Here is a 23,199-nt window from a genome sequence, read left to right as displayed (position 1 = left end):
ATCTCAGAGAAACAGTAGATCTCAAAAGATAGCTAGTAGGTAAATGAGAATTCTAAATTAAGATTATGATCCATGGATTGGGATTTGCTCCTTTGGGTTTCTCATACTCACCCTCACTTGCTTAGGGAAGATCAGCAGCACCTGTGAAAATTTTGTTAGATTTGAATCTATAATGCAGCTTTCACCTAGTCAACATATAATGGTAATTTCTATGACCTCAATTTGTGTTACAGGGATAGCATGGATCATTTTATATTTCTAAAACATTCCATTTACAATTTTTGAAAAAGATGACTACAAAATGGCTACTATTCTGTTTACATTTACGTATTTTCTGAAAGGTCAGGTCCTAAAATAAAATGTTAATCTCAAGCAAGAGAAAAGTATATATAACACTGATGCTTGAATTTTAGCATTAATGCATATTGTTCTTCATTTATGAAGACTTTGATTTTTTTTCCACCTTTCTATCTTCAGTGGCCAGCACAGAGAAGGCATTCCATAAATATCCACTGAATGAAAGACGCTACTGATCTTACAGAAGTAGAATGCAAACTTTTCCCATCATTATCAGTGTACAATTTACTCCAAATCTTCACAATTTTGCACCCCCCCAAGAGAAAAAGTACTCGTAAGAAGGCTAAAGTTAATTAGTCTTTGAGATCTTGAACACAGTATAGCGAATGCATAATTTGACCAATAGGAAGTTTTCAAAAGGAAATAATACTTAAAACCAAAGTTACAAATTACAATCTGTTTAAACTTTAATTTGTGCATTTGTGGTAATTTATGACTGCAAAACACTTCTTAGAATGACATAGTTAAAGGCACATTTCATTTGAATGCATAGTGTACCATTCTAAAATTTCCTAATTTCCTTACAAAGTGCTTGAGCAGTCACTTACACATACAGTAATAGCAAAATATATTTACACTCTATAGAGTTAAAAAATTTTAAATCTGACTAAAATATATATATTTTAAAGACTACAGAAAAAATTAGTGCTTTCTTCAGCTTAATTGTGTGAATATACCCTGCCCTATAATTTTTTTTAGTGATTGACTTCAATTAAAAAAAATTTCTGTACATTGTGTAGTTACAAAATGCTACGTCAGTTTTTAATGCTAAAAGCCTATTTTCGACACTGCTGTCTATGTATATTTGAGAACCAGAAAAGGTGAGCAGACTGTACCTCAAAAGTATGTAGTGTTTTTTTTTAATGTTGTGTTAACACTGTTTAAATTAAAGCCAGACAATTAAGCTAAGATCCTCTATTGTCCTTTACCAAGGAAGTTAACTGGCATTTTAAAATAACTTTAAACAGCATATTGCTCCCTCTTTCTATAAGATTTTCCCCCAAAGGATCTTGGGTAATAATCAATTTGGAAGGAAATATGAATTATCTCTGAACAATTTTACACAGAGTACAATAAAAATATGCCAACACACCCTGGCAAGGCTGAAATATTTATGTTTTTAGCTCAACTCTATAAATCAATGTGCTTTCATGTTTCTCATAGGATTTGAACTTGAACAATTAAGACATGAGATTACTGTGATTAAATAGTTAATTCATTATGGTTAGTTAACAACACTTGCTATTCCTGAGGTATGATGACCCTAACATGCTAAGCACAGAATCAAAGATGTTATTATTGAACTAAGGAAAAAAAATGAAGTCATACACTAGGAGGGAAAAAAATAAAAAGAAATAAACAAAAACCCCCCAAAAAACTCCAGGCAAGTGGAAAAGTCATGGCTTACAAAAAGACTTTCCTATAAGAGCGTTAAAAAAGCCACAAATGGATCCTCTGAAGAGTTGTAAAAAAGTATTTGATCAAATTATTTTTGAGACTTTTGAGGTACAGCTTTAGTGTTATAATAATTTTTATAAAATATAGACTGTTTTATCAAAAATATTTATACATTCTGTTACAATATATTGCTTTTGCCCTCAGTAACTGCCAATATAAAATCTGGATCCAGTGGCCTAAAATGTACAAATGCACTTAACATAAACGCTGGAGTTTGAGGTGTCTGGTGGCCACTGTACAAAAGTGATGAAGTGGTGAATTAAATAATAAACCTACAACATAGAATACATTACAACTTGCACATATACATGTTCACAGCAAGTATACAATGATAATCCCTATGTTTTAACAAAGATATGGTTCCCTTCTACAGTAGACACAAGAATAAGATGAACTAGGCTGATAAATGTACAATGAATATCACAAAAAGAGGAATCAGTTCACTAATTTTGGAGGAAGGTATGACTGCACATACTGAATGTCTCGACTTTGGGAATGCATACAGGTAACACAGTATCTTGGTTCAGGCTGATCAGAAGTCCTCATTCTTAAAATTTTAAGTAAATGCTGATGTTTAGTTGTTCCTGTTTGTTTCAGCATGGCTTAAGAAAAAAAAAAACTGTTTGGCAAGTAGCTCTGTTGGAAAGCTATGAGGCTCTGTTACATGGTTGGTAAAGATAAGGCAATAAAAATTTTTCCCTAATAAATATAGAAAATTTATAAAACAAGATGTCAATTCATTTCATTTTTTTTAAAAAAAAGCCCAAAAGTATGCACGAACTACTACTACATTTTTTTGATATTAAAGTAATTTCTTTAAAAAAATAAGAGCATTTGCCTTATTCAAATGGAATCATACAATGTGTGAAGAGTAATAGCATCCCAAGCCTTTCTTTTACTTTGTGTAAAATACAGCCAAGTGAAGTTAACTGATTAATCTTCCTTCTACTTAAAGCAGGCATACAGCAAAGCTAGGGACTGTAGAAGAGTGTTTTTTTTCCTTTTTCCTTTTTTTTTTTTAAAAAATAGACTATTGATCCAAAAGTATTCATTTGTGATAGATTTTCATGGCTGGTGTCCATTCAGCTTAAACTCCATGAAACTGTTTCCAGTGCTCAGATTTACATTGAAAACACGTCAAGAAGCCAGTTTTCAAGAAGGTATTAGAATAGGACTTTTAAACAAATCTTCATGTGTTTAAAAAAAAATCTCAGAAGCTACTGATGGCACAGAGAGCAAATTAAGTGTTGCTATTTTTAAGAGGTCATCTTGTCAGTCAGTCTGCTTGGTTTCACAGTGTCTCGGAACTTAACACCAATCAGCAATGTAGTCAAAATCTCTGAACATTTCCTGCTCCTCTTCTGAAAGTATCCTTGGTTCTCGAGGTGGAGTTAGAATAGGTGCTTCTGAGGTAAATTCATCATCAAAATTACTAACGTCTTCCCGTCCTCTAATGGTAGGTACAAATGGCGGCTTTACTTTTTTGTCCATCAGAGCACTCCAATCAATTAGCTGGATTACAAAATAGAAAATGGCCAGTTTAGTTTCCTACTCCTAATTGCTAAAGTTTCATAAAAGTTTTTAAATTTTCATACCTACCCGGAAAAATGGGTGCTTTTTTACATCCTCTGCATCTTTCTCACCCGCTCCAAGGCGCCGCTCAGGATTTCTTCTTAATAGCTAACACAACATAGAGTATAAAATTTAAAATAAAACCAGCAACTTCATTGATAAGGATGCTCAAAACTTGTAAAGATTTAGATGTTTTTTGGTATGTGTTTGTCTAAACCATGCAACATCTATGAATTGAAAAATAACTCCTAAAGTTCTACTGGGAAATGTCCTTCAATATAAAAAATTTAAGTAGTTTATAAACCATTGACTCTTACCCTTCTCATTATTGAAATGGCTTCTGTAGATAAGAACCTTGGATATCTTACTTCATCATTTACAATACTGTCAAAAACCTCCTCTTCATCATCACCAGGAAAGGGAGACTAGAAAAAATATCTTTGAGTAAGTAAAAATGAGTCTTAATACAGTAAAATCTTATCCCCTATCCAAAGTACAACCAAGAACCACACAGTGAGGGAAAAAAAAAAATCACCAAAACACCAAATAAGGACTACAAGAAACCACAATAGACATGTATCTATCACCCAGAGGATCATTTATCGAAATCTCTAAATTTATTTCACAGACCCTAAAAACAACTTTTGTCATATTGTATAATATCATTTTCATTTAATTTCACTCCATTCCATTTCATTCATTTATTTATTTACCTGGCCAGATGGTCAATATTTTGAATGCCTATTAGATAGTGGGAAATATTTAGATAACAGACAGAATCTTGTGGAAAGAGAAAAGGAAATGGTAAGGTAAATATGGTAATGACTGTTATTACAGAGAGAAGCACAGAGTTTGTGGAAATACATCAGATAAGGATATACTTCGAATTTCAAAGTCAATAGCAAATTAACAGTGGCGAAACACAATTAGAGATTTGCAGGCATAATGACTGGACTAAGAAGCAGCTGCCAACAAAATTAGACTGAAAGGAACTCAAAAAGCACACATTTCCAGGAATATTTAATGCTTTACACAATAGGTCTTGGGGCATTTCAGTAAGCAGAGTATTATTATAATGACAATAATGAGCCCAAGTCATAAAAAAGTAGTTAAATTATATTCAGTATAACAATTTGATGTACAAAGTGATAAACTCTCAACTATGCTGAAAAAGTGGCTATGAAATGTGACTTACTACCTCAGAATTCCAGACGGCTTAGATTTGGCTGCTTGCTTCCTATAAGGTATTAAAGAATAAGAGCCAAGTAGAAAGCAATATCAATGGAAAAGGAGGGATCTTTGACCTGAGAAATTAGTGGAAATGAATTCAGAACCCAACTTCCTAAGGGTGATCTGCCAATCTTATTGCTCACATCTAAGAAAATGTCAAACTTCTCAGTTATCACAACTGTACTCTGTTTATTCACTCATTCAAAATATATAAATAAAATACCTACTATGTGGGACAATGTAATTTCTTTCTGGGATTGAGACAGCAAGTCAGGGGAAAATTCTATTTCACAAGGATTCTCAACCAAAATGTTAAGCGTTAATACAAAGCACTTTCGTCTCCTATTTGATCAGTTAATTTTGCATGTGAACACTGTCACTCTACAAGGCTGAAGAGTGAAGACACATCTAGATATTTGTTAAGATGCTACAGGTCCTTGTTTCTGCAAAGAGAGTACAGTAGTTCTCCCTTATCTCCGACCCCCAATGGATGCCTGAAACCTCACATAGTAACTGAACCCGATACACACTGTGGCTTTTTCCTATACATATAACCATACCTATGATAAAGTTTAATTTATAAATTAGGCACAGTAAGAGATTAACAACTTCTCTTTGGAATATCCAAATTGCCAGCATCACGACTCTTGCACTTTGGGGCCATTATTAGATAAAATAAGGGTTACTTGAACATAAGCACTGAGACACCATGACAGTCGATCTGATAACCGACATGGCTACTAAGTGACCAATGGGTGGTTAGTGTATACAGTCTGGATACGCTGGACAAAGGGATGATTCACATCCCAGGCAAGACAGCATGAGATTTCATCATGATAATCAGAACAATGCATAATTTAAAACTTATGAATTATTTCTGGAATTTTCCATTTCAAATCAATTGTGGGTAACTGAAACCGTGGAAAGCAAAACCATGTATAATGGAGGACTATTGTATAAGAAGCTAACAGGGCTAGGGGCTGGCCCAGTGGCACAGTGGTTAAGTGTGCACATTCTGCTTTGGTGGCCTGGCAAACCCTGGTTCAGATCTCGGGTGCGGACATGGCACTGCTTGGCAAACCATGACATGGCAGGCGTCCCACATATAAAGTAGAGGAAGATGGGCATGGATGTTAGCTCAGGGCCAGTCTTCCTCAGCAAAAAAAAGAGAAGGATTGGCAGCAGATGTTAGCTCAGGGCTAATCAAAGAAGCTAACAGGGCTAACAACGAAAGGTTAGCAATTGTGTTTTAAACACATATAAAAATCCAACAGTCTGTTCGGACGTCAAGTATCTAACTCCAGTATCTAAGATTACCTTCAACTTCTTTGTACTTCACTCTCATGTGACACAGGGAAAGGGGACCTGGTACATTAATTTATTCCTGGAGTCTTTTTCAGTCCTCAAAACTCATAAATTCAAATACAAATTTGGAAATGCATGATATATTCAGTGATTTTTCAATTACTTATAATACCAGAGAAATTACACATAAGCTTTAGTCAAACTTTACTTTTATCACAGATAAAAAAAGTTATGCTAAAGTTTCACCAATGCTATAAAATTATAAAGTATATTGATGAGTTTTAAGTTTAGTTCTTTTCCCAACTATCCTCCCTCTTAGGTAGGTGATAAAGAGAAATGAAATTGCAAAAAGCAATTGTGAAGGAATAGCCAGATTCACTGCCATTTACCTCCTAGGTAATTAAGAGCTCAATTAGAAGCTCTTTTAAAAAAGTATGGAACCGAATTTCCTCACTTGTTCACTGCCGAATCCTCCACTCACTTTAGAACAGGAGGAAGTAGAATCAACTGGCTCTTAATTCTGTAGTAGTCTGCAATAAACTCACATTTTTGGCATGCCGTCTCTAATATGGAGAGTAAATTTTAAGCAAGCATATAATTTTTGGTAACTTAATTAAATCTCAGACATAACTGAACACGACATTTAAAAAGCAGCAATAGAAATGTTGCTTCTTTTAAAAGGAAGAAAATAAAAGTGAGTTCAAGCAGGCCGGAGCTTACAGAAACAACTATTATGAGCACTTCTGATATCCTTAGAAAGTAAAGACCATGGTGGGTTAGGGATTAAATAAATCTTTCCATTTTAAAATATCATACAGCAGATTTTTTAAATAGGCGTGAAAAATTCTGATCTGGACCAGTGGTCTTAAGAATAGAAACAAGTTTGAGTGGACCGAATAACCCTATCCTGGGGGCAGCAAAGCAAAATGGTTTGGAGACAGGTTCTGAAACCAGAGTGGCAGGGTTAAAATCCCAGGTCTCCACATGAGAGCTGTGTGCCGTGAAGCAAGCCATGAACCTCTTTGTGTCTCCATTTATGCATCTGAAAATCGGAATAAGACTAGTACTGAACTCATGAAAGGTTGCTGAAAAATTAAATGAGCTAATATTTATAAAGCACATAGAACAGTGCCTAGCACATGTTAAACATTTTAATTAGCTATTTCTTTTCCTCCTTTTCTAAGTATCCACTCCAATTTGACATACCAAAAAGGATGTCATTTGCATAAGACGAAATCATTTATTTGTTTGTTTGAGATAAGTGCCACTAAATTACAATCACAGAGCAAAACTTTAGAAATTTCTGAAACTCAATAATTCAGTCATTCACTCATTCAACTCCTAATTTGTTCATGCCTGGAATGTACAAGGAAGCTTGTTGGCACTGGGGAAATGGCAGAACAATTAACCAACCCAATAAGGTAATTTTTCTCACCTCTTGGGATCATCAAGCCCGTCTAAGAAGTTTTCAATTACTTGTTTAAATATTTACACTTTCCCAATTCCTCTCTAATTTATCATTTCCAACAATTTATAACAAAATAGATTAGCTCTTATTACTGCTTGATTTATTAGATATAATTCACTCTTTCCTAAATGGTAACAATTTCTGTGTACAACTAAGTCATCCCCAGAAATTTAAGTTAATCCAAAGAAAACAGTAGGAAAAAAAAAAGTTAACCTTTTCAAATCTGCTGTACTGTTTTTGAAGGTAAGATTTATGTTTGACCAATGTATAGCTGACTTTTCTTTACAGGTACAGAGTACATTCTTTTCATTAGTCTTCCTGCTATTTTATTCCCTGTGAAATGATCGGTTAGATATGATTTTGTCTTAAAATCATAAAACATCACCATAGTAATACTGAAATATGAGGAACTAGTTTCAAAGCCTTGGTAACACATTCCACAGATAATATAAAAATCTAAAAATGACAGTGAAGATAATACAGAATCGTAGGCAATTATTAGTATATTATAAATATTTATAAAACTTAGGTTCTGCTTATGCAGGAGACATATTAAGTGTTTTATAAATGACATGCTTTGTTCTTTCAACCATCTTTCCTCCTTTCTCTCTCATCTATTTTATACTGCTTACCTCACCAACGAGCATTTCATATATAAGTACACCAAGGCCCCACCAATCTACAGCTCTCGTATAGGAAGTTTCTGTTAATACTTCTGGGGCAAGAAATTCAGGAGTGCCACAAAATGTACTTGTTCTATCTCCATATCCCATTCCTGAAAAAGGTAAAATTTAAATATTTGTTAGCAATGAAAAAAATCTAGCATAAAAATTAGAAGATATCCTTAGGAAATAAAACTAAAGTTGTACATTTGTGCATGGTGATCAAACTCAAGATATATCAAAGGCTTTTAAAAAAATGTTAAGTATTTGTATAGAAAAAACTGTGTAATAGCAATGACTATTAAATTAATGGGTAAAAATAAATAAAATTTCATACTTCATTTTATTTACTTATTTTCTCCTTCTGGTCATTATAAGTGATGCTAAGAAGTTACAAAAGGAACTGATTCTAAGCTTTAATTTCTATCATCTTTTCAATTCAACCCTTAAATAAGTTTATTTCCTTCATTATAAAAATAACATTAAGTATACTTTAGAAAATACCAAAAAGCAAACCCTTAGGTAATCAAGAATTGACCAAATGTGTAGTATAACATAGAGATATATTAATATTTGAGTTAAGTAGTTTTCGAATACATGTTCCTCATAACTCAGTAATAGATTAATTAATCAAATATACATTCTATATATGGAAGATAATATCTCAATGTATTCTAAAGTGTTAAAAGCTCATTATAAGCATCATCTTATGAAACAATTTGAAAGAAAAGCTCTGAGTTCTAAATTTAAAAAGGTATGCATTTACAATGACTGAAAATTTCAAATGAATCTGTAAGTCTATGGACCAAGACTTGAAGGGACTAATTAAATATATCAGCACATTAGGGTGGAGGAATTTTTTCTTTTTTGAAAAATTTCTTTAACATTATCATATTTTTTTCTCCAATAAAATATTATTTTGAAGAAGATTTGACATAATACCTATATAAGCTCTACACAAGCTTTTTAAGTAACCTGGCTAAGATTAAGAAAAAGTTAACAAAGACAGAAACAGAACTAATATTTTTTGATTTTTATTCTGTGCTCTGTTCACAACTAGAGCATAATACATACGTCATATTTTTAGGATACAATTACTCTAATTTTTTGTCTTGTTTATAGTAATATTATAAAACCTGTCACATTTTAATGTAATGCATACATATCACGTCAGTTATAACAATATGATTATAACATTTCATTAATTCTGATATATTTCTGATATATTTTATCCTGATATATACACATATTTTTTTTGGTGAGGAAGATTGGCCCTGAGCTAACATCTGTGCCAATCTTCCTCTATTTTCTATGTGGGACACTACCATAGCATGGCATGATGAGTGGTATATAGGTCCACATTTGGGATCTGAACCTGTGAACCCCGGGCCACCAAAGCAGAGCATATGAACTTAACCACTACACCACTGGGCTGGCTCCTTTATCCTGATATTTTAATTTTAATTAATTAATTAATTAATTAATTTTTTGAGGAAGACTAGCCCTGAGCTAACATCTGCCACCAATCCTCTTCTTTTTTTTGCTGAGGAAGACTGGCCCTGAGCTAACATCCGTGCCGGCCTTCCTCTACTTTATATGTGGGATGCCTGCCACAGCATGGATTGACAAGCAGTGCGTAGGTCTGCACCCAGGATCCCAGCTGGCGAATCCCGGGCCATCGAAGCGGAACAGGCAAACTTAACCACTGGACCACTGGGTTGGTCCCGCTTATCCTGATATTTTTAAAGGAAATTCAAAGTAGGCCCAATTAGCCAGGACTTCAAATTGGTAAAACTCCACGGAATTAGTTAACATAAAGCTCTGGAGTTATAAAGACCTGGGTTTAAATGCCAGCTTTTGCCACTTGTTGGCTGTGAGAGCTTGGGAAAGTTGCCTAATCTCAAAGCCTAGTTTCTTCATCTACGTGCAGCAGTTAATACTACTATCTACTTCCATAAGATTGTTATAAATTAAAGGAGTTCAGGCATATGAAATACTTGGCAAAGTGCTTGGCACACAGTGAGTGCTAAAAAATTGTTAGCTATTATTTTTATAATGTACTATATATATTTTATGACAATGAAGAAAAACACATTTTCTAAGTCTAGTTATTCAATACATATTTTCTGAGTAGCTATTATGTTCGAGGCATCCGTGCCAAGTGATGGGAACACAAAAATGAAAATAAGACATGGTTTTTGTCTTTAAGGGGCTTACAGGAAACTAGAGGAAAATAGAGATATACTGATAATTTTATAACATTATGTAAGAGCAAGATATTGTGGAAACACTGAAGAAGGGCTCCTAAAGCTGACTATGGAGTAGAGATCAGAGGAGAGGAGTCTCAGCTAACTTATCTGAGAAGGTGACACCTGAGTCGAGACTGAAAGATGAACAGACATTAGTGAGCAAATAGAGTTGGATGGGTGATGGTGGAGAGACACTATAAGCTTTGTTGTTGCTGGAGTAGAAAGTACTAGGCAGAGAGCTGCAAGAGATATGGCTGGAGAAATAGGCAGGCAGATCAGGAAGGGCACTGTATCTCACATCTTAGCCACTGAAGGGTTTCCAGCAGGGGTGTACCACGGTCAGTTATCTTTATATATGCCTGCCGCATTTTAGCAATTACATGGGCAGACCAATTTGAGGGAGAAAAAGACTAGAGACAGAAAAGCTTAAGAGACTACTGAGGTAGTCTTATTAAAACAAGATGACGGTTGGCAGTAGTAGAGGAGAAATGAAAAACTTAGGGAATATTAAGGAAGTAGGTGTCAGCACAATTTGGTGATTAACTAGATGTGGAAAGTAGAGAAGAGAACAGAATCAAGGATAATTCCACGTTTTCAGATTAGGAGATTATGAGGATTGTGGCAACATCAATGATGAACTAGACTATCTGAGGAAAACAAACTAGTTTTGTGTGTACAGCATTTGAGGTATCTATTGACTACTCAGGTAGTGCGTTCTAGTAGATAGTTGAATACGTATGGTAGGAAAGGAAGTAATAAAGTTGGGAATTATTAGCATATACTGGCTAGTTAAAAACTAGCAGTGAAGAGCAATGGGCTAAGGAGAGACTCTGACGAATGAAAGCATTTAAATCAACAGTGTCCAAGGGGCTGGCCCTATGGCCAAATGGATAAAGTTCCATGTGCTCTGCTTCAGCAGTGCAGGTGCACAGATTCGGATCCTAGGCGTGGAACTACTCCACTCATCAGCCATGCTGTGGAGGCATCCCACATACAAAATAGAGGAAGATTGGCACAGATGTTAGCTCAGGGCTAATCCTACTCAAGCAAAAGAAAAAAACAAAGAGGAAGATTGGCAACAGATGTTAGCTCAGGGCTAATCAATCATTAGCAAAAAAAAAAAAAAAAAAAAAAATCAATAGTGTCCAAAACAGAGATTATCCACTAAGTGAAAAAAACTTTTATTGGATTCAGCAATTAGGAGGTCAGGGGGTAACTGATGAACATATATTTGAAAAGTTCATTCATTCATACAACTACTTTTTTTTTAAAAGACTGGCACCTGAGCTAACAACTGTTGCCAATCTTCTTTTTTTTTCTGCTTTTTCTCCCCAAATCCCCCTAGTACACAGTTGCGGGTCCTTCTAGTTGTGGCATGTGGGACACTGCCTCAACATGGCCTGCTGAGCAGTGCCATGTCTGCACCCAGGATCCGAACTGGGAAATCCCAGGCCACTGAAGCGCAGCGCGTGAACTTAATCCCTTGGCCATGGAGCCAGCCCCTGCAACTACTTATTAACTGAATATTCACTGAATAGTTAAGATGTGCCAAGCATGATACTCTGTGCTACGGAAACAAAGCTAAGAAACAAGAAGCTACCAGTGTAGAGGGGAAACAGACAACGTCCATTACAATACAATGTATTAAATGTAAAGATAAGAATACAGGCATATCTAGTTTTATTGTGCTTTGCTTTACTGCACTTCGCAGATATTGCGTTTTTTAAAAATTGAAAGTGTGTAGAAACCCTGCCTCAAACAAGTCTATCAGAGCCATTTTTCCAACAACATCTGCTCACTTCGTGTCTCTGTGTCACATTTTGGTAATTCTTACAATATTTCAAAGTTTTTCCTTATTATTATATTTGTTATGATGATCTGTGATCAGTGATCTTTAATCTTACTATTCTAATTGTTTTGGGATGCCAAGAACCGTACCCATATAAGACAGCAAACTTAATCAATAAATGTTGTACATGTTCTGACTGCTCCAACAACCAGCTGTTCCCTGGTCTTTCTCCATCTCCTCAGGCCTCCCTATACCCTGAGGCACAACAGTATTGAAACTGGGCCAATTAATAACTCTACAATGGCCTCAGTGTCCAAACAAAAGGAAGAGTTGCACATCTCTCACTTTAAATCAAAAGCTACAAATGAATAGGCTTAATGAGGGAGGCATGCTGAAAGCCAAGATAGGCCAAAAGATGGGCCTCTTGCATCAAATACTTAATCAAGTTGTAAATGCAAAGAAAAAGTTCTTGAAGGAGGTTAAAAGTGCTACTCCAGTGAACACATGAATGATAAGAAGCCTCATTGCTGATATGGAGAAAGTTTTAGTGGTCTGGACAGAAGATCAAATCAGCCACAACATTCCCTTAAGCCAAAGCCTAATCCAGAGGAAGGCCTTAACTCTCTTCAATTCTATGAAGGCTGAGAGAGGTGAGGAAGCTGCAGAAGAAAAGTCCGAAGCTAACAGAGGTTGGTTCACAAGGTTTAAGGAAAGAAGCCGTCTCCATAACATGAAAGTCAAGATGAAGCAGCAAGTGCTGATGGAGAAGCTGCAGCAAGTTCTCCAGAAGATCCAGCTAAGATAATTCATGAAGGTGGCTACACTAAACAACAGATTTTCAGTGTAGACAAAACAGCCTTCTATTGGAAGAAGCCATTTAGGACTTTCATAGCTCAAGAAGAGAAGTCAATGCCTGGCTTCAAAGCTTCAAAGGACAGGCTGACTCTACTGTTAGGGGCTAATGTAAATGCTGACTTTAAGTTGAAGCCAGTGCTCATCTACCACTCTGAAAAACCTAGGGACCTGAAGAATTATGCTAAATCTACTCTGCCTGTGCTCTATAAATGAACAACAAAGCCTGGATGACAGCACCTCTGTTTACAACATGGTTTACTGAACATTTGAAGCCCACTGTTGAGAACTACTGCTCAGAAAAAAAGGTTTCTTTCAATATTATTAGTGCTCATTGACAACATGCCTGGGTCATCCAAGAGCTCGATGGAGATGTATAACAAGATTAATATTGTTCTCACGTCTGCTAATACAACATCCATTCTGTAGCCCATGGATCAAGGAGTAATTTTGACTTTCAAGTCTTAATACTTAAGAAATACATCTCGTAAGATTATAGCTGCCATAGATAGTGATCCTTCTGATGGATCTGGACAAAGTAAATTGAAAACCTTCTGGAAAGAATTCACCGTTCTAGATGCCATTAAGAATATTCATGATTCATGAGAAGAGGTCAAAATATCAACAATAACAGGAGTCTGGAAGAAATTGATTCCAACCCTCACAGATGACTTTGAGGAGTTGAAGACTTCTACGGAGGAAGTAACTGCAGATGTAGATGTGGTGGAAATAGCAAGAAAACTAGAATTAGCAGTGGGGTCTGAAAATGTGACTGAATTGCTGCAATCTCACAATAAAACTTTAACAGATAAGGAGTTGCTTCTTATGGATGAGTAAAGAAAATAATATCTTAAGATGGAACCTACTGGTAAAGATCCTGTGAAGAGTGTTGTAATAACAACTAAGGATTCAGAATATCACATAAACTTAGTAGATAAAGCAGTGGCAGGATTTGAGAGCACTGACACTCCAATTTTTTTTTCTTTTCGAGGAAGATTGGCCTTGAGCTAACATCTGTGCCCATCTTCCTCTATTTTATATATGGGATGCTTGCCACAGCATGGCTTGAAAAGTGGTGCATAGGTGCGCATCAGGGATCCAAACCAGCGAACCTCGGGCCACTGAAGTGGAACGTGCGAACTTAACTGCTGTGCCACCGGGCTGGCCCCGGGTTGACTCCTGTTTTGAAAGAAGCTCTACTGTGGGTAAAATGCTATCAAATAGCATTGCATACTACAAGAAATCATTCATGAAAGGAAGAGTCAACTGATGTGGCAAACTTCATTGTTGTCTTAAGAAATTGCCACAGCCACCCTAACCTCAGCAACCACCACCCCGATCAGTCAGCAGCCATCAACATCGAGGCAAGATCCTCCACCAGCAAAAAAAGATTATAACTTGCTGAAGGCTCAGATAATGGTTACAATTTTTTAGCAATACAATATTTTTATTTAAGGTACGCATATTGTTTTAGACATAATGTTACGGCTCACTTACTAGACTACAGTATAGTATAACTTTTACATGCAATGTAAAACCAAAAAATTTGTGTGACTCACTTTATTGCAATATTTGCTTTATCGCAGTGGTCTGGAACTAAATTCACAATATCTCCAAAGTATGCCTGTACCTATTTACTATATGTTAGGCACTGTGCCAACAGACTTATCTCCAATTCTCATAATATCCTAAACAAGAAAGATTATATCCATTTTTATAGTTGAGGAAACAGACTCAACGAGGTTAAAAGTAACTTGTTCAAAGACACATAGTAAATAAGCGGCAGGCAGCAGAGCCAGGATTCAAACCTAGGACTGTCTGGTACCTAAGCCCATGCTCTTTATACTTTGTTATGCTACCTCTGTTTCAGATTTTCCCAGTTTACTTACGTTTTTACTTTTAACTACATAGAAAAGATTCTCGAGATATATGTATATATTTTTTCCTATTTAAAAAATGTTAAAAGTTTTAAGAAGCTGGAGAGAAGTTATTAGGCCTAAGTAATTCACTCTGTACAGCCCCAGCAAAGAGAAAATTTGGTGCTTAACCAATGCTTTCTTAGTGTAGTGACAGAATTATTAATCACACAAAGGGAATCTTAGTTTTATACTATGATTTCTGAAAAACTAACCTTATTCATATCCATAGACTAATTTTTAAATAATGTGATAATTAGGTTATATGAACAATCTGCAATGTCTTAATAAAAAATAACTTGAAGTTAAAAATACATTTTGCTTTCCACAGACAGACTTGAAAACTACCAAAGTACAAAGCAATAGTAATCAATTAGAAAAGGAACTTAAAAATATTCAATTACCTTCTTTGCAAAGACCAAAATCAGCAATTTTCACAAAGCCCTCTGTATCTAGCAATAAGTTATCCAATTTCAAATCTCTGTTCAGGATAAAAAATGTAAAATGAAAAAAAAAAATCAATAAAATCAGTAGATAACGTAGTAAAAAACTAATCTCAATAGGAGCCATATGTTTGCTTTACTAACAATGAGTTTTTCAAGTTATGATTTGAGATTTAAATACCATATTACAATTGTTCATTTTTCTTTCTTTTGGCAAGTTTATTACCCTAAATAATACAGTTTCTGAATAACCTTCCCCCTGTTATATAGAAGGGAGAATGCGTTAAAAAGAGGAATGTTTCATTTATTTAAATATATATTTAAAGCATGGAAGGAGTTCAAGTATCTTTAACTCAGGTTTTATTAATTTGTTATTTGTGATAATCTGACTTGGACTAAGTTTGAAGTTTGCCCTACATACCATCCATAAGAACGAATTGTCAACATAACAGTATAAACATGGTATTGGGGGGCAGCTTTAACCTTCTAAGAGAATAATTCAAAATAAAGAGAAAGCTATCTATCTGTACTAACTGATTCCAAATTAAGTTGAAAATATTTTATCCTTTGAGTAAAATAGGACCATGAGAAAATCCTTATCTTGAAAATACTGTTAGAAGTTTGAATAAACCGACATTTATAGTTCATTTATAGACATTATAATTCTGCCTGGACTTTCCATAACTTATCTGGTCTAGGGCAATGATATTCAAAGTGTCACTCACAGGCTAGCTGCTGGGCTATAAACTACTTGTTACTGGTCTGCAATTTGATAAGGAACCTGTGCCAGTACATACATCAGCTATGTCACCAAGCACACTGTCTAGATGACAACAAGACTTAATGAAGAAAGCAGGGTGATGTTTTACATTCCGGCACAAGCTACTTATCTTACTCATCATGGACAAATTTTGAGTAGTACTGGTCTATAGAAGTTTTTTGCAGTGGATGAGTTGAATGTAAAATATTCACTAGGATAAATACTGCTGGTGACATGTTATTAAGAGGCCAACTTTTAGTCTCACTCTTCTAATTAGGTAATAGGCAGAGATCAGGAACAAAGAGGTTCATCATATCATTATTATGTTAACTATGTCTTTGAAAATCAGAATTTAACTTTTTTAGAGGTCACATGATATGAAAGTGAAAATTAAGAAGCTGGTTAAACATAAAATATCCTTCTTAATTATCTTTAATTCTAATTCACACCAAAGTAAGCCATTAGAAAGTATCAAAACTTTACTTACCTATAAACAATTTTGTGTTCATGTAAATACTGCAACCCAAGAACTACACATGCAGCATAAAATCTGTTTGAAGAATTAAATCAAAAGTTTAATAAATTCTACTGCTCTTGAATCCCAGTTTACACTTTTATGCTTCAAAGCAGAATTCTGCAGTTAACTAATTTCACAAATACTTATTTAGTCTTTACTATATGCCAGACATAGTAAGCTATACGCTAAATATTGGCGGTAAAACTAAAAATAAGGAAAATACAATGTCTACAATGGAAGTCATTCGACTGATGAAGTCACTGAAGTCCTTAGAGCAGACATTGATCTGGTTCTGTAGGAGAAATTACAATATGCCACAAAGGCAGAAGGATGATGTGAAAGGTAGAACTTTCATGGGGGAAACACAGGGCATTCTCCTAAGAGGGAAAGGAATAGAGGATAAAAGGCATAACATGTTTGACAATCGATAACAAGTTTGTTGTGGCTGAAGTAAAGGAAGGAGAAGTAGTAGTGAGAGAGGAGACTGAGAAGACACCCTGGGGTCAAGTTATGAAGGATCTTGAATGTCATATTACAGATATTGCGATTTCTTCTCTTAGTGATAGAGAATCAAATTATTTCTTTTTGAGGAAGATTAGCCCCGAGCTAACATCTGCCACCAATCCTCCTCTTTTTTTTTGCTGAAGAAGACTGCCCCTGAGATAACATCCATGCCCATCTTCCTCTACTTTATATGTGGGACGCCTGCCACAGCATGGCTTGACAAACGGTGCACAGGTCCACACCTGGGATCTGAACTAGTGAACCCTGGGCCACTGAAGTGGAACGTGCAAACTTAACTGGTACACCACCGGGTTGGCCCCCAAACCATTTTTCACTTGGACAGAATGATCAGATTTATGTTAGAGAGATTTTTTGAATAGTAGTGTGAAGTTTGGAGTAGAAGTAGTTAGATATCCACAGGGAAAAAGAACAGATAAGGCTATTAGGACAGTACAGATGAAAGATCATGAGAACCTCCAACATAGTGGCAACAAAGAAAGTAAGAGATGGATTCCAGAGAAACTTTAAAACTAGCAGGCAGGACTTGATGTCTCATTAGCTGTAGAGGATGAGGGATAGGGAAAAGTGGAAGGTGACTCAAGGTTTCCTTCTTAGTATAATGAATAGGTAAAGAAATACAGGAGTAGCCAAAGTTTTGTGGGGAAAATGAGTTTGGCTTTAGACAGGTTGACTTTGAATTGCCTTGGGGCAGGTGAAGAGGTCTAGAAATTGGGCAAATGGGTTTGGATCTTAGGAAAGCTTGAGCCCAGCTAGAATATTAATTCTCAAGGGATAAGAACCATGTTTGTCTTTTTCAGTGTTTATCCTCAATACTTAGCATTAATGCCTGACACATGATAGGATTACTGCATTACGAGATAGATAATAAATGAATGAATGAATTTAAAAATGCGGACCTGCCTTTACTACAGAACAGCCTATAAGAAGAAACTTAGGAGAATCAGTTCTTAATTATACAAGTAATACATGGATATTTTCTCTAAAAAATAAACATAATGCTCTTGCCTCAAAGCACAATGTTTCATTCATCCATCTTTCCATTTCACCTCAATGCCACTATCATTCATACAGATAACTAGTCCTGTCAGCTTGCTGAATATTCTTCAAACTTTTAGAGTGCATTTACATGCACATGTAGATAATACAGCTATGTTTTGTGTTTACCTATTTTTACAAAAATGGGACCATAATTTGGGAGAATTTTAAAATGCAATCATTAGAAATACTTATTTCATTATATGTTAGATCTTGTATAATTACTTACCAGAAGTTTAAAAGATTTACCTAAAGTCCATTAAAACAAATGCAATTCTAAAATTGCTTAGTGTAAAGTTTTTAGCAAACTTATTTTGGTGTCAAAAAAATACTGTAAAAATTATAAAAATACTTTTATTTCTCTTTTGTTTCATTCTTTGTAAACAGACTGACATAATGATATTCAACAAATAACTGGGTATACTGTTTGAATGCTTACTATGTGTCAGGTACTGTGTTAGATATTTTTATTTATCAGCTTATTTAGTCTTCAAATCAAGCCTTTAAGATAAATATTTTACAGAAGCAGAAAATGAAGCTCTCAGAGAGAGTAATTAATATGTCTATAGCTAGAAAACAGCAAAGCCAGGAATCAAACTAATTTTGATTCCATAGTCTCAGTCAATAAAAATTCACTGATCACCTAGTATATGCCAGCCACCCTTCTAGGTGTCCCACTAGTACACAGAATAGACATAGTCCCTGTCTCTCCCGTTTAGTGAAGGGAGACAGACAATATAAATGTAAACGATAAATAAACAAGATGATTTCAGGTATAAATAAAGTGCTGTGGAGAAAATAGAATAGAGTGACCTGATTTGGATGTAAGTGATGTAGTGGCATTTTATATAGGGTACTGTATTTCTTTAAAGGACAGGACCGTTAAAGAAATGACATGTAAAGTTAGATCTGAACGATGAGGGGAAGGTACTTCAGATTTGAAGTAGTGCAATGTAGCACTTTATTCTTCTATTTTACTGGGCTTAACTGTTTTCTTTGTATATGATTTATATCCTGAGCAAAAATAAAAGTTCCTTAAGGCAGAGTGGATTTTATATTTCTTAAAAAAAAAAAAGGGGATAAAAAAGCAAGAACAAATAAATTTGCATGGCAGTTAGCACAGGGTGAGGCACAGTCTAGATGCCGTTTTTAAATTTTAAATATTCAAGGAATGAATTATTAGTAGCTTTCTACTACCTTCTGGCTTTTGCTCCTTCTTTGAAAACTTCACTATGCATCAGAACTAACCCCTATTTCTTCATCTGAAACTTGAAGGTATGACAGTAGTACTACTATCTGCTCTATATAGTTGTAATGATTATGATGAGAATCAAATACAGGAGTGAAAGTGAAAGTGCTTCACAAACATCAGTTGCTACTTTGTCAGAATATAGATAAGTGATGAAAATTCAAGAATGAACCCAATAAAGGTTTACTATTGGTTTATGATTTTTATGATTTAGGGTTTGTTTTGAAGGTAGAATTGATTGGACTTGCTACTAAGTTGGATGTTGCATGTGAGGGAAAAAGAGGACTAAAAATGACTCCCTGTTTTGTCTTGAACAACTGGGAGATGGTCCTGCCATTCAATGAGATCGAGAGACTAGAGGAGTAGCAAGGCCTGGGGAGTGGTGGGTGAGGTCGGGGAAAATGAGAAAAATTAGGAGTTCCGTTTGAGAAGTTACATGAGAAATACTCAGCCGACTCAAAGGGAAAAGTCAAGTTAGCCACTGAGTGTTATCAGAGTTGGAAGTTTAGGGAAGAGGCCAGGCCTGGAGATAGAAATTTGGTAAACACAAGCATGCGGAGTGTAGCTATTAAGAGCACTTCCCTAGGTTTAAATCCAAGCTCTAATACTTGAGCTATAAAACTGATACAACAACAGGAGAAAAAAATATGGATGTTTAATCTCAATTATTTGCTATTATTTATTTTTATTCATTTGAATAAGCAAAATCTTCATAAAATATCAAATTCATAAACTACCAAAAGGGTTATAGTGAAAGTATGCTTTCTGTGTCTTTTTTTGGAGGCAATAATTAGACCAGTTTCTTTTATATTCTTTCAGAGATATCATGCACACGCAAGCAAATACTTAACATATATTCTTTTAGATAACCCTTTAAAATGCTAATGCAAATACTTCACACAAATACATGATACAAATCTTTTCTCTTAACAATGTACTGAGTATAGTTAGTATTTAAAGCCATGGTCCTAGTTGGCATTATCTAGGGAGAAAATAGAAAAAAAGAAGAAATTTTACTAAAATGAACCTAAATTGTGTATCTACACTATCAAGTGTGATTTAGGGTAATCTATGAAATTTTCAACATAGACAACAGAGCAAAATAGATATATTTATATATGGCAAAAGGGTAAGTAAGGGGTTCTAATAATTCTTGCAGAGACCTATTTTCTATTTGGGGGAAAAAAAAATCTAAAGAGCTTTGTTCCTTCCCAGAAAGAAATCAGTCATGGAAAAAAATCAGAGAAATGGCTAAAGCATACTCACACAGCTCTTGGTTCAGAAAAGACATCAGTATGAATGTGCATCATTAGGTCCCCACCGGCAGCATATTCCATTACAAAGCAAACATGCTCTTTGGTTTGGAAACATGCAAAAAGGTTCACCAAAAAGGGATGCCTTACACTGTTCACAGTTTCAAAAATTCTTTTTTCACACATCAGGCTGTAAGAGAAAACATTTTTAAAAATATAAAGTTCGCAACCAAGGTAATTTCAAGGACACTATTCATAATTTATAAGCAACACTATTCAAACATTTTACCATATAATACATGAAGTTTAGACGTAAAGATGTACTGCATAAGATTTTAATTTAGAAGTCTTGACTAGAAAATAAAGAGGCCACATGGAGAATTCTATAACTTGCTTCAAGGAAGCTCCTTGAGAATAATATAATTTCTCTGTAAAATCTCTAACAATCACAGGTTTCCTCTCTAAGAACTCTTACAAATTACTACAGAGAACAAGGTTCAAGCTTACTGACTCTGGAACATTAATTTTGCCTAAATATCAAAAAATACCACTCTTCCTTTCCCTGAAAATATTTAGTAAACCAACCTGACTTAAACTCAAAGTAGAGAAAAGCTAGGTCAAATATTATTCAAATATAACCTAGAATTAACTTACTTTAAGCACCTGATCAAAATAAGGATATCAATATACACTGTATTAACAAGATTATATTTATGTTTCTAATACAAAATATGCACTTTTTCTCATTTTGAGATTGGAACCAAAAATTGACATTAATGTTTGTCTAAAAGCATTAATATTGCTTTTATTTTTAAAATTAAAAAATTGCTTAGATTTTTGTTGCTGTTGTTGATGATGATTTCAAAATGCCAAACTAAAATCCTGACGTTAGAGGCAGGCAGACCCATTCTCCTTTCCTTTAGGTCTTTTAAGAAAGAGTTATTTTAAAAAGATAATTTTAAAGACAAAGTATTTATTTTGTGTATTCAGATTACATTGCTATGACTTGACAAAATTAAACAGAATTTTGAAAACATTTAAGAGTATTTCTGTTGTGTAGAAGGAACATGAAAATTTTAAAGGTATATTTAATATAGTTGTCTTCTGGATTATGAACTAAAACATCTATTCAGTTTTAAATACCAACAGTAAATGAAACTATTATGAAATCATGTTAAAACTCCATTTAATATGGTCACATTGTAGGTGAACTCTTACCCACTGATTTCACACAATCTGTTTAAATTTTATACATACTCAGAAACATTGTTTTTAAAGCTTTAGGCTTATGTCTACACATATTTGGCAAGGTTTCTAAATGTTACTACAAATAAGGTCATTATTAAAAATAAATTCATAGAAGATTAAAAAGAAAGTTAATAGCTTTGATTTTCATCACCATTTAAACTTATTGGAAAATAATGTCCAATTGGGCAAGATCTATAAGATGGATTCTAAAATATCTGATTTACCAAGTCAATCTAAATTTTGCATAATGTAATACGACAAGCTGATAAAATGTTTTGGGCTCACGTAGATGACAGTCTTTTCATTGTCTATGGTTTATATTTATGGGTGAATTACTAATTCATTATGAGTGAGTTACTAATTCTCAACTGGACAGGTTATTAGGTTAGACCTGTGTTGAACATGTACATCATGCAAAAGATTGAGAATCACTGATCAGAATACTTCTTAAAATGCTTTTAATGTCATTTATAGAAATTCTTTGATGAGAACCAGCCATATTGATGAGGACTGGATACATCTCTTGGTTCTATTTGGTAAAGGAAGACAGCTCTTTATAGACCCAAATTGTCACAATAATTTCAAGCATTTTACAGTGCACCAAAAAGCTACTCTGTAAGAGTCTTTTTACTTTTCCCAACCTTATTGTATATTCTCCTTAAAAGTCCATGAAACAATCCAACCTTATTCAAAATCTCAAACTTTATTCATTTCTGTCTAGACCATTTCCCTCTAAATTTTCATTTCTCTTCTCTCCATATTCTCAAATATCTTCCATCTGCCAAAGAGCACAAATCCAATCTCCTTTACAAGGCCTTACCTAAATCCATCAGCACACCATGATGTTCCCCTTTCTATAAGTTCCTATTGCTTGTATTATTTATTTTAAACTCAAACATATCCAGCCTCTTTTATTCATATAACTACTGTATTTATGTCTTACCTCTCTAAGTGACTAATTCTATCCTAACATTTTTTTTTGTGCACTTCCTTCGAAGTTTAGTACATTATTAGACATGCCAGAAACTTAAAAAACTTGTATAAATAGTTATTTTGGTCAGTGGAAAACCACATCATTAATTAGGCTAAGGTCTTAGGATTGCATCCTATATATATATATATATATCCTCTGGTTAGCTGTGCTTTTGTTCTACAACTGCAAAAATACACTTCCAATCCTGTTCTGTTGTCTTGAAACATAAACTGGTGAGAAAAGGAATCTAAGTGAGAAGTCATTACAATAATATAAATTTAACATTCTTACTCGAGAGTAGGGAAAGATGGGATTCAAAGAGAATGTTCTACTAATGG

At 34.5% G+C, this 23,199-nt stretch overlaps 1 protein-coding gene across 1 annotated transcript in view; it reads right to left on the bottom strand.

Moving 5' to 3' along the window:
- Positions 1-741: 741 nt before the first annotated feature.
- Positions 742-23,199, bottom strand: part of PKN2 (protein kinase N2) — a 147,850-nt gene continuing 125,392 nt past the window's right edge. Inside the window, exons 16-22 of the mRNA XM_046645588.1 lie at positions 20,654-20,830; positions 16,549-16,611; positions 15,263-15,339; positions 8,023-8,165; positions 3,705-3,812; positions 3,415-3,495; positions 742-3,327 (exon numbers count right to left, since the gene is read on the bottom strand). Coding sequence (XP_046501544.1) covers positions 3,124-3,327; positions 3,415-3,495; positions 3,705-3,812; positions 8,023-8,165; positions 15,263-15,339; positions 16,549-16,611; positions 20,654-20,830 — 853 coding nt within the window. The 3' untranslated portion in view covers positions 742-3,123. The remainder of the gene's footprint in view (positions 3,328-3,414; positions 3,496-3,704; positions 3,813-8,022; positions 8,166-15,262; positions 15,340-16,548; positions 16,612-20,653; positions 20,831-23,199) is intronic.

The sequence above is a fragment of the Equus quagga genome, chromosome 18, assembly GCF_021613505.1.
Source record: "Equus quagga isolate Etosha38 chromosome 18, UCLA_HA_Equagga_1.0, whole genome shotgun sequence".
NCBI lineage: Eukaryota > Metazoa > Chordata > Mammalia > Perissodactyla > Equidae > Equus > Equus quagga.
This window is presented reverse-complemented; position numbering and strand designations above follow the sequence as displayed.